Source organism: Acomys minous, assembly GCF_964271855.1.
Source record: "Acomys minous genome assembly, chromosome: 4".
Lineage (NCBI taxonomy): Eukaryota > Metazoa > Chordata > Mammalia > Rodentia > Muridae > Acomys > Acomys minous.
In genome coordinates, this window is record NC_140486.1 from 99,745,865 (window position 1) to 99,757,260 (window position 11,396).

At 53.2% G+C, this 11,396-nt stretch overlaps 1 protein-coding gene across 2 annotated transcripts; it reads right to left on the minus strand.

The window, feature by feature from the left end:
- Positions 1-747: 747 nt before the first annotated feature.
- DNAJB2 (DnaJ heat shock protein family (Hsp40) member B2) lies at positions 748-10,035 on the minus strand. 2 transcript variants are annotated; one of them, XR_014778511.1, is made up of 9 exons: positions 9,489-10,035; positions 8,859-8,968; positions 7,293-7,346; positions 7,005-7,127; positions 5,802-5,894; positions 5,507-5,609; positions 5,283-5,353; positions 1,864-3,012; positions 748-1,647 (listed from the first exon to the last, which is right to left on the minus strand). XR_014778511.1 is itself a non-coding variant. In XM_084778528.1 (8 exons), the coding sequence occupies exons 1-8, from the start codon at positions 9,551-9,553 to the stop codon at positions 2,657-2,659; spliced, it is 975 nt and encodes a 324-aa protein (XP_084634654.1). In that variant the 5' UTR covers positions 9,554-10,035; the 3' UTR covers positions 748-2,656. The 2 variants fall into 2 exon arrangements, 1 of the variants encoding a protein (XP_084634654.1); XM_084778528.1 differs by having other exon boundaries at positions 748-3,012.
- Positions 10,036-11,396: the final 1,361 nt, after the last annotated feature.

Sequence of the window (11,396 nt, forward strand, 5' to 3'; positions counted from 1 at the left end):
GGAGAGGGAACCCAGGCCACATCATTTTGTAGAACACAATAAAGAGCCCTGTGGCTGGAGACGACAGTAAGTGGGGAGGAGTTCTCGGCTCCTTCATCCCTGGCTCTGGACACTCGGTGACATTCCACATGCTCTTGGCTCACCCCACCCCCACCCCACCCCACCCCCTGACCCCTGGAGAGGTTTAGTCTAGGGGCCTTGGGTGCTGTTTAACATCATCAGGTATCAAGCCGGGCATGGTGGCTCACGCCTTTAATCCCAGCACTCGGGAGGCAGAGCCAGGTAGATTGCTGTGAGTTCAAGACCAGCCTGGTCTACAAAGTGAGTCTAGGCCAGCCAAGGCTACACAGAGAAACCCTATCTCAAAAAAACAAAACAAAACAAACAAACCAACAAAAAATCATCAGGTATCATATGTTTGTGAGTCCCACGCTTCCAGTCAACTTAGTCTGGGCCTGGCTGTGCTACAGAGAACTGAGAAGTAGGTCTCCTTATGAGAGAGACCTTCAGGGTAAAGCTAGTTGTGGGGCCCTGGAAGCAGGGGTCCAAGAATTTAAGGTTTTTGTTGTTGTTAGTGGTGTGTGTGTGTGTGTCACAGGACACACTTGGGGAAGACAACCTAGTCAGAGTTTGTGCCTCCAGCTGTTTGATGTGAAGGAGGGTGTGAGGCCTGAACAAGTGTCATCTCGTAGTTCCGGAAGGTCCCTCTCAGGCCACCGTGGAAAGGAGGAACATAGGGCACCGAGCTCTCAAAACTCAGTTTTATTTGCTTCCATTTCCCCTCAGTCTGAGCTCAGCTCATCTGGCTTTGGTGGGTGTCAGAGGCTCAGAATTACAGAAGCCAGCGGCAGCCTGTCCCACCAATCCCCTTGCTGCCCTTGGGCTCCCAGGCAGGAGGACGGGTGGCTCATGGCGGATGAATGGTAAGAAAGAATGGGCAGCAAGATCAGAGGCCAAAGAAAGCCATTCAAGCGGTATGTCCGACACTTGCTCCGCATGCCAATCCTCGCCGTACGCACTCCAGCCAAGGCAGCCTTCTCTCCCACGCTCTGCCAGCTCACAGCCATCCAGGACCATTCCCGGCCTGCTCAGCCCATTGCCCCACTCGTTTATTCCTCAGACCCCAGACTGCCCAAGAGAAAAACAACCCCTCTCAGACGCTACAGGACTCTGGTCTGCTCACTCCAACCTGGGTCTAGCAAGAAGTGTCATAGGAAATCAAGTCCTGGTCTTTCTCCTTCCTCTACAACTCTCACCAGGGACAAGAGGAAAGACAAGATCTCCCCCATTCAGAGAGAGTGACAGGCTGGCCAGGCATGAACTACATATCCCAAGAAGCACAGCTTTGTAAGTGAGCACCACTTCCCTTGGGATAAGAGCTATCAGAAATGAGGCCAGGGTGCATTGCACTCTGGGATTTGTAATCCGCAAGAGACAGCGCTAAGCACCCAGGGAAGAGCGGTCAGAGGCTAAGACTACAGATGCCTCCCACTCAGTCCCCACCCACCACCCCGGCCCCAGCTCTACTACACTCAGCATTAAGTGAGGGAAGAAGAATGTAGTGTCCCCTCCTAGCACATTGGGGAGGGCGCTGTCCTGTTGGAACTGCAGCAACTCTGTATCCAGGATATCCAGCTCAGAACACATCTGGGGAGAGAGCAGGGGTGGGTGACAGGAGAGAGGGTCAGCTGCAAGCAGATGGAGGATGGAGCTGAGCATGCACACCTACACCAACCCTGCGGCCATGGCCCCTGAGCTCTGGTGCGTGACTGGGCAAGGAGTACAGAGACAGTCCCCACCTAGGCCCTCCCATTGGGGTCAACCCTGGCCCTAGCCCACCTCTCCAAGGATAGCCGGCCTCACCTCTGCCTAGTCCTATGGCCAGGGCAGGCTGAGGCAGCAAGAAGAAGGGAAGAGCAGTTGATTTTGGTGGAGACTCTGGAGGGCTGAGAGGCTTCCACCCCACCTAGCTAGCCTCCCTAGAAGATCTTACGGCCCCACTGGTCCCAGCATCTTCCTGGGCTTCAAAGAAAAGGAGAAGGGAGTCCTAGCCAAGCAGCAATGAGAGCGAGCCACGTGAACGCAGGGAGTTGCAGAGAGCAGAGCTGAAGGAGAGCAGCCACAGAAGGGAAACAGAGAGACAGAGAGACGAGCCGGTGGGTGGGTGAGAGCGCAGTTCTGCACAGAGCCCGGGAGGTCTGCAGCTCGGCAAGGACAGCAGAGGCACCACTTGGCCTGCGCTGCTCCCCATGGGGGGGCTGCCAACTAAAGCTCAGAGCATGCCAGGCCAAGTCCTCCTTCCTTGACAGTGTCAGCAAACATAGATGGCAGAAAAAGACTTGGGCACCAAAGGCCCACCCCCAAACCCCTAATGTCCCTCAGCAGTGCCAGATCCAACCAGTGCCTCTCTCTGGGCTCCACAGGTCCTTCCATGGCCCTGACGCTCTGAATCCTGGGCTTTACCCAGGGACCTATCAGCTCTGGACAGAGTACAGTAAATCCTTGTCCACGCTATAGGATGGTAGGCCTGGAAGGGGAACCCGTGGAGGACAGAGTTTGGAATCCTGCAGCTCAGGCCACACCCTACTCTGCGCTCTCCGACAGTGAGCTAGACTCTTGAGTCAGGACCTGAACCACGTCAGGCTCAGCCTGGCTTTCAGAGAATGAGGCAGCGAGAGGCCTTCTCCTCTGAGGATGGGCTGGGTTTGGCTGCGTCACCCCTTGCCCCCTTATGCGCGCCCCCCATATCAAGATCTTGGTGCTGGGCCTTGGGCCTCCCCTGCCGTCGTTGCTGTGCCCCCCGCCCACCTGCTGGCTTCTGCCCAGCTGCTTCCATCTCTGACAGACTGTAGGCCATGGCAAGCTGCAGGTCCTCATCTTCAGAAAGGTCGCTGTCAGAGCGACGGGGGACAGGGGCCGACTGGACCTGTGTGCCCAGCAACCTGGAGGTGACTGAAGGTTGCTGCTCACGACGGCTCAGCTCCAAGCCCAGAGCCAGGTCATCTGGAACACCTGCAAGGGTCACATCCACCGTCAGGTTCCAAACCCAAGGTAGAGCATTGCACAGGGCTGCCTCACACAGTAATGAACGTGACCTCTCACAGCCTCTTTGGGAATGACCCACGTGCACTAGGTTACAAAGTTACAACCAGTGTCCCAGGCTGCGGTTGTGTCTCCTCCTCAGGCACAGTACCCAGGTCCCTGTGACTCCCTTGTCTATAACATGGGAATAGTCAGCCGGGCATGGTGGTTCACACCTTTAATCCCAGCACTCAGGAGGCAGAGCCAGGTGGATGGATCGCTGTGAGTTCGAGGCCAGCTTGTTCTACAAAGTGAGTCCAGGACAGCCAAGGCTACACAGAGAAACCCTGTCTCAAAAAAACAAACAAAAACAACAACATGGGAATAGTCTACACATGCAAACTTGCTCCAATGACTAAATGTGGCAGTCCATGTGAAGTGCTTGCCACAGTGCTCAGTGTTGGTGGTAAGTGGCTAGCCACAGTGACTGAGGTTTGATTCCTGGACTGGCACTGTAGCTCATGGCTCTGCCTCATACTCCAGTACCTGGACGCACATGTGCGCACGCAAACACACGCAGACACACGCACACATCTGATTTTGATTCCTGGCTTAACTCATCCCTTTTCTTTGGTAAGCAGTAGTCTTGAGCCAGAGGCTACTTGGAAGTGAGGGTCACACCAACATGCTTCGGCTCAAACCCCTCAAATAAAAACTGAGTAACTACGCCAGGTGGTGGTGGCATGCACCTTTAATCCCAGCACTTGGGAGGCAGAGACAGGTGGATCTTTGGGAGTTCAAGGCCAGCCTGCTCTATAGAGTGAGCTCCAGGAGAGCCAAAACTACACAGAGAGACCCTGTCTCAAAAAACAAACAAACAAACAAAAAACTGGGTATATATCATCTACACTGCTTTGCTCCCCTGTTAAGAATGCAGGAAGATTGGGGAGATGGCTCAGTGTATAAAGTGCCTGCTGTGCAAGCATGGGGGCCGAAGTTCAAATCCCCAGCAACCATGAAAAGACCCGGGTGTGGCAGTGCACACCTGTAAGTCCAGTGCAGGAAAAGCAGAAACAAGAGGATCCCCGGGGCTTGCTGGCCAGCCAGTTAAGCTGAACCAGTGAGCTCCAGGTTCAAGTGAGAGACTCTGTCTCAAAAAATAAGGCAGGGAGAAAAAAAGAGGGCATGAAACGGAGACGGGGCACGGCAGGTAGGACCTGGAAGGGGTTGGAGGGTGAAGATGGAGCAGGAATCTGATGAAGATACACTGCGTGCAGGTACGAAATTCTCAAAAAGTAAATACATTGGGGCTGAAGAGACGGCTCAACAGTGACGAGCAGGCACTGCTGCCTGAGAGGACCCAAGTCTGAGTCTCAGAATTCACATCTGGAAGCTCACAACTGCCTGTAACTCCATCTCCAAGGGGACCTGCATGTGTCCCGGACCTGTGAGCACCTGCACGGACACACGGACACACGGACACACACACACACACACACACACACACACACACACACACACACAACTACACATATCAAAAATAAAATAAATATATATGTATGTATATGTGTATGTGTAGAGATTGAGAACAAGAGCAAAGGAGAGAGACATTAACCATGGGACTCCACAGGTGCATTTATGGGCTCATGCAGAGAGGGGGAAAGAAGAAAGAAAGAAAGAAAGAAAGAAAGAAAGAAAGAAAGAAAGAAAGGAAGGAAGAAAGAAAGAAAGAGAGAAAGAAAGAAAGAGAGAAGAAAAGGAAAGCCGAGCTCTGTTGCACACTTCTTTAATTCCAGCACTCAAGGAAGTGGAGGCAGGCGGATCTCTGAGTTCAAGGCCAGCCTGGTCTACAGAGTGAGTTCTAGGATGGCCAGGGCTACACAGAGAAAACCTGCCTTGGGAAGAACAAGAAGAGGAGGAAGAGGAAGAAGAAGAAAAAGAAGGAAAGAAAGAAAAGGGAAAATCCAACAGTGGCACTGTATACATGCATATCCTTTTAAAAAAGTAAAGTGCAAGCTGAGGCTAGCTCAGTGGTAGAGCATTTGCCTAGCATGCCTCAGGCTCTGGGTCCAATCCCTAGCATCACACACACACATACACACACACACACACACACACACACACACACACACACACACACACACAGAGTGATCAGCCTTGCAAATGTAAGGCATCCCACATGATGATGGCAACTAGCTAGCCATCTGAGACCCTGTTCTCCCACTAGCCCCTCCCCAGGAGACGGAAGGAGCCCTGCTCACCATTGATGGAGACTGACTTCAGCTGTCCATCCTCTTCCACTTCTACCCGCTCCTGCCCGTTCTCCATGATTCTGTGGAGGAAGGCACAGCTCAGTCCATGAGCAGACACTGTCCAGGCTCTGGCCGTTACCGTGCCCAGGGCAAGACACCACATTCACACAGCGCTAGCTTCTACCCCTCATCCCCAGACCCTCCCCGTGTCCTGCCCCAGAACGAGCGCTCACCTGCGTGTGGTGATGCGGTGTCCCTGGACAAAGGTGGTGGATGTAGAAACAGAGCGGAAAGCACCAGCCCCAGGGCTGAAGGAGAAAGACGAGGAGGAGAAATCTGGCATTGGGACAAAGGAGGTGGAGGGAGGCGATGAGAGAGAGAGAGAGATGCTGCTGACTACTTACAACCATCACCGGAAACAGGGATCTTGGGGGCCTCACTCAGACCTGCCCAGGCTAGCAAAAGCAAAGCCAATTCCTGGGATTCCAGGACTTGGGATTTGCAAACACGGACCGGGACTGTGCTTACCAGAGTGGCCAGGAAAGGAGGAAGAGAAGGTGAAGAAAGGGCCAGAGTGTCGGGAACCCCGGTTCTGGAGTTCTGAGAAGGGGCCCAAGTCATCTGCAAGAACATGAGTCACTGGTGAAGAGCTTACCTCAAAAAAAACGTGTGGCTTTAAAGCCTAGAAATCAAAGCTGGGCAGTGATGACACACTCCGGCAGGAAGCAGAGGCAGGTGGATCTCTGTGAGTTCGAGGCCAGCCTGGTCTACAAAGCAAGTCCAGGACAAAGCCAAGGCTACACAGAGAAACCCTGTCTCGAAAAAAACAAAAACAAAAACAAACAAATAAACAACAAAAAACAAACCCAAAAAAGACTTTCAGGAACTCAGGCTAGCCTCAAACTTAGTAGATAAGGATGACCTAAAACCCCTGATCTTGGGCCCCCACCTCCCAAGTTTATAAAGTTATTTTATTTTAAAGATAGGTTCTCACTGCACAGCTCTGGCTGGCTTAGAAATTGCTATGTAGACCAGGCTGGCCTCGAACTCACAAGAGAGTGCCTCTGCCTCCCGAAGACAGGGGATCAAATGTGTGCCCAACCATGGCCCACTCTCAAGAGCTGTCTTTTACAGGCATGTGCAACCACGCTTGCCGAAGGAGTCTTTTAGTCACCAGAGTTACCTTTGTGTTTTGTTTTGTGGTGCTGGGGGCTGAAATCCGTGCCTGTCCTACGGAGCTCCTTCCTAGCCACCCACTGTGCCATCCTTTCCTGTGTGTCTCTTAAGCTAATTAATATGCTTCTGTTTTTCTCATCTGCAACTGGGAATTAAAATGACTCACCTCTCAGGATTTACAAGAGGTTTTAGGGATGTAGAATTCTGGACATATGTTATTCATTTAAAAAAAAAGGTATCTTTTGTAATGTGTAATGCTGCTCCAGGCTGTCACATAATGCTTTGAGTCTTGTCCCACTGGTGGCTGTTCTGGAAGTTTAACAATGTGTTCTTGTTGTCATCTAATAAGGGCGGTCTGTGAAGTGCCACTGGTGTGTCACGTGAGGCCTGGCATGTGTGAGGTTCTGTCCTAGCTTTCCCTGGGCTCACGCCTACAACCCCAAATCTTCTTCTGCCTGTGAAATTCCAACCCCTTCTCAGCCTCTAGCCTGAGTGGTCCCCAGGGGACAGACAGGAGGCCGGAGGAGGGAGCTGAACTACCCTGAGTCTACTTACCGAAGAGCTCTGAAAAAGGGTCTCCGCTCCCGAAGAACTCCCGGAAGACTTCCTCGGGGCTACGGAAGGTGAAGGTGAAACCAGGTCCCATACCGCCAGTTTCCGGTCGAGAGGGACCAGTTCCTGGAGGAGAGTCCGGATGAGGAGGGGGCTTAGAGTGTACATATGGCCCTGAGGCAGGAGACCCACCTAAGGCCCGGAACCGTAGAAAGAACATGCTCTGCAGGAATCTGCCTGCCCCTCCCTCCCTGACCCACTTCCATCCTGGCACCCCACCACCCCACCTACCTGCCCCTGTCAGCCCTTCTCGGCCATAGCGGTCATAGATCTCCCGTTTGTGCTCTGGAAAAAAGAGACCTGGTCACTCTTCCACTTAGGATAGTTATCTCCCGGCCTGGGCTAGGATGAGTTTTAGAAAATGTAACTTGGGTGGGGGGAGATGGCAGGGTGTCCCGGGGAGCGGCTTCATCTGTACAACAGACACATTAAACACAACTGAGGGAACGAAACAAGATTAACTCACAAAACTGCCTCGCATAGTGCCGAACACATACAGTGACAAAGCTAAGCTAGGGGCTGAGGTGGACCTCAGTGGTGGAGACCCTGCCTAACAGGAACAAGACACTGGGTCCAATACAGACAAGTAAACAAACATCAGCCAAGCCCTCCCATATTATTACCAGGAGGCTTAGTCTAATCAAGCCTGGCGAAGACGGCAACCACAGCACGCACCACTCTTCCCAAGTGCGGCTGCTCTCCCCTAAAATACCGTCCTCAGTGTGTAACCTGTCTTTGCATTTACCTGGCTACCGTCAGTCTCCTCGGACTGGAATGTGACAGGCCCACAGGATGAGGACAAGGCCTGCTTGTCCTCCACTGTCTCCCCAGCACCCCTAAAATGCCTGGTGTAGGGAATTTTTCTGGGATCATTCGTGGGTTTTGCTTTGTTATGAGACACGGTCTCATTCTGTATGCGGGCTGGCTTCGAACTCTTGGAGGTCATTGTACCTCAGCCTCCTAGGCACTGAGGTTACCGGGGTGAGCCACCACCCATAGCCAAGAAGTACACTCTTAAAGCCACTGTTCCTGTAGCCCAGGCTGGCTTGAATTTAATGTGTGGCCAAGGGAGACCTTGAACTTGTGACACAGCCCCCCTTTCCCCTTGCATTCCTAGGATTATAGGCAAGCACCACAGGCCTAGTTTATGCGGAGCTGGGGGACCAAACCCAGGGCCTTGTGAATGTCATCAAAACCTCTACCAACAAAGCTACACCCTCAGCCCGTGGGGTTGTTGTTTTGAGGTTTGCTTACGTATTGAGACAGGACCTATGACCTTAAGACCCTTGTGCCTTTACCTCTGGAATACTGGAACTATAACCATGTCTAGTCAGAATAATTTCTGAATGAATGAATGACAGACCTGGGTCTGGGATTGTGGTTTAACAGTAGAACGCTTTCCTAGCATGCACAATGCCCAGGTATAATCTTCAGCACAGGAAAAAAACAAACAAACTAACTAACCAACTACCTGTCAGACCAGGATTCATATTCTAGCTCACGAAAATGCACTAATTATTTCATCTCCCTCAGCCTCAGTTTGCTAATCCTATAAAACGGGGGTGGGGGTGGGGGTGGTGACAAGCCTCCAGGCAGGAAAGCTGTACCCTTCCCTGGTCAGGACCCATACTGCTTTCCAGACCCTGGGGGGCAGACAGATGCTATCTTACAGAAAGGCATGAAGGAGAGCAGATGATGGAGATTAGGTTCTAGGAAGGAGTGAGATGAGCATAGATGAGGAAGTGGGGGGTGGGGGATGGGGGGGGCATGCTGGTCCTGCAGGACCCCAAGCCTTACTGTCAGATAGTACTTCATAGGCCTCTGCCACCTCCTTAAATTTTTTCTCAGCATATTCCTTATTATCCGGGTTCTTGTCTGGGTGCCACTGAAGAGCCTTCTTTCGATACCTGCAGGAAGTGAGTGCAGAGCGAGGGTGAGGGGAACAGAACGATGCAGGCTTTCCCTAGCCTCTCTGGCATCCAACACCCTTTAACTGCTCTGATCCCAGAATGGCCCCCACCACTGCAGCCATGTATTCAAGGGGTCCTCTCCTTGCTCTGTGCCAGGAATATAAGGCAAAGAGGGATGCCTCCACCCTAAATCCTCTCTTGTGACTCACTGGATAGAGTGATCTATAGCCACAAAGAGTGTGGGGACACTGGCCTACCTCACAGAGGCTGGGCATTTCAGCACTGCCACCTGGGCAAGCCCACATGCAGAAGCTAGAGGAGAGGGGAAGCAAGCGGGGCGGGAGTGTATAGTGGGCCCCAGCGAAAGACAGCACTTCTTCCCTCGCTGGACTTGGTCCCCATACTCTCCCAAGGGTCTCCCTTCCTCCTTACAAGCAGCCCTCAAAAGGGCCCCTGGCGCTCAAGGGGGCGGGGAACAAGGGTCAGGGCCTCCTTGCCGCACAGCCGAGGCACTTACGCCTTCTTGATGTCATCAGCGGACGCACTCCGCGGTACGTCTAGAATCTCGTAGTAGGATGCCATGGCAACTCAGCCGTCAGGCGGTCCTCCTCCGGGCTGCGGGAGAGAAGGGGTCAGGCTGACGGACGTACCGCGGCTCCCTGCGGCCGCAGCGCCCGCCCCCGGCGGACAGGAGACGCTGAGAGGTGGCAGCCGGCCCGGGGAGCCGCGCCTGCAGCCGGTGACTAGGCTCCTTCGCAGTTTTATCTAATCCCGCAGGCCGGTGCCCAGGGCTATCTCGCGGCAGAGAGCCCTACCCGAACCTCCTAACTCCAGCAACCCGATCTGAGGTCCCCAACCTGACCCAGCTGGGGCCGCACCTCCACTGCGGGGAGTCCCGCCCCTGCCCCCCGCGGGGAAACCGCCTGGCACCCGCAGCCCCGCTCGCGGCTGCTGCGTACGACGCGCCAGACTGAGTTGTGTGCGCAAGCATGCGTCAGCACCGTGGAAACTACTAGAGACCAAGAGAGGGCCGGCTGGGCCGGTCAAACAGGGGAGGGCGCCGGGGGGGCGGGGGTGGGCGCTGCAGGGACTGCTGGGAGATGGGGGAGGAGCCGTCTATTTTAGTTTTGCACCCAGGCGACGTCATTCCCAGGTGGGACTTGGGAGGCTGAAGTCTGGTACATCCTTCCAGCCATGACGCACTCTCGCAAACACAGTCAGAGAGGCGGTCGGCAAACTATGCGCAAACGCCTTGTCCCCCTGTCGCTGGCCTCTGAACATGCTTCATGATCTCTGAGTGTCACACACACAGAGACACACACACACACACACACACACACACACACACACACACACACACACACACACACACACACACACACACACCCCTGAGGCCATCCCCTGGGCCTAACTCCTCCCCTTCTTCATATCCTAGCTCCAAATCCAAGTCTTCAAAAGAGGCTGCCCTGGCTCTTCTGAGTAGGTCAGAGCTGCTTTTTATAGAGTCTCGTGGCATTTCCTTCTCCGCGCTTGTCAGAGCCACAAATTAACATTTATTTGATGATCCTCCTCCTCCCGGACTAGACTGTAAATTCCACAGCATAAGAATTGTGTCGCCGTTGTCCTCGTCAGCCCCACACCGCTTAGTCTTTAGTCAGAGTTGAAAAATGTCAGTTGGAAGGCGAAATAATACTTGGGAGAATCTTATTAATAGTTTTGATACCTAGGAGAGGTGGGGTAGAAGGGCCTAGGGAAGGGAAATTACTAGATTCAAGCTTCTGCTTCCACAGCGGACCCTGAATAGATCTATTCCACCTCAGAATGATTCCTGGATTCAGACCTCATGAAAATGGGACGTTTCCAGAACTGGCTCTTGTTTTATTCCATCTGGCCGATTCCTGGGCGTTAGTGGAGTGTCTTCTGTTTAGTGTGGATGCTTCTAGAATGTACTAAGCATCGGGGCTATGGGCACAGTGCAGGAGTAGAGTGCTTGCCTAGCAGACGACAGACCTTACTTAACCTCCATTCCCAGCACTGGGGGAGGGATAAGGGGGGAGGGGAGGCGGGGATGGCACAAAATGTGACCCAGTCCCTGCTAAGACTGGGACACTCAAGAGCAGGGAGACCTGGCCTTGCAATCTGATGCTGCTGTGGGAACTTCCGGGGACTGGTCTCCTTCTTAAATATAGGTAGCAGCTATGGTTGTTTGAAAGCCAAATGAAGCATGGTTTATAGGTGTTATGAGCCCGGGGCTTTCTGGTGTCACACTTGACCCAAGCAGTAATGGTTGTATGAGTCCAGTCAGTGTTTGAGGATGGGTGACCTGGGGACATCGCATCAAAGTAATAGCTTGAGCAGGACCTGAGAGGAGAAGGCGGCAATCATTTGTCCCCTTTTCCTGGCTGCCCACCTTCTGAACTACCTG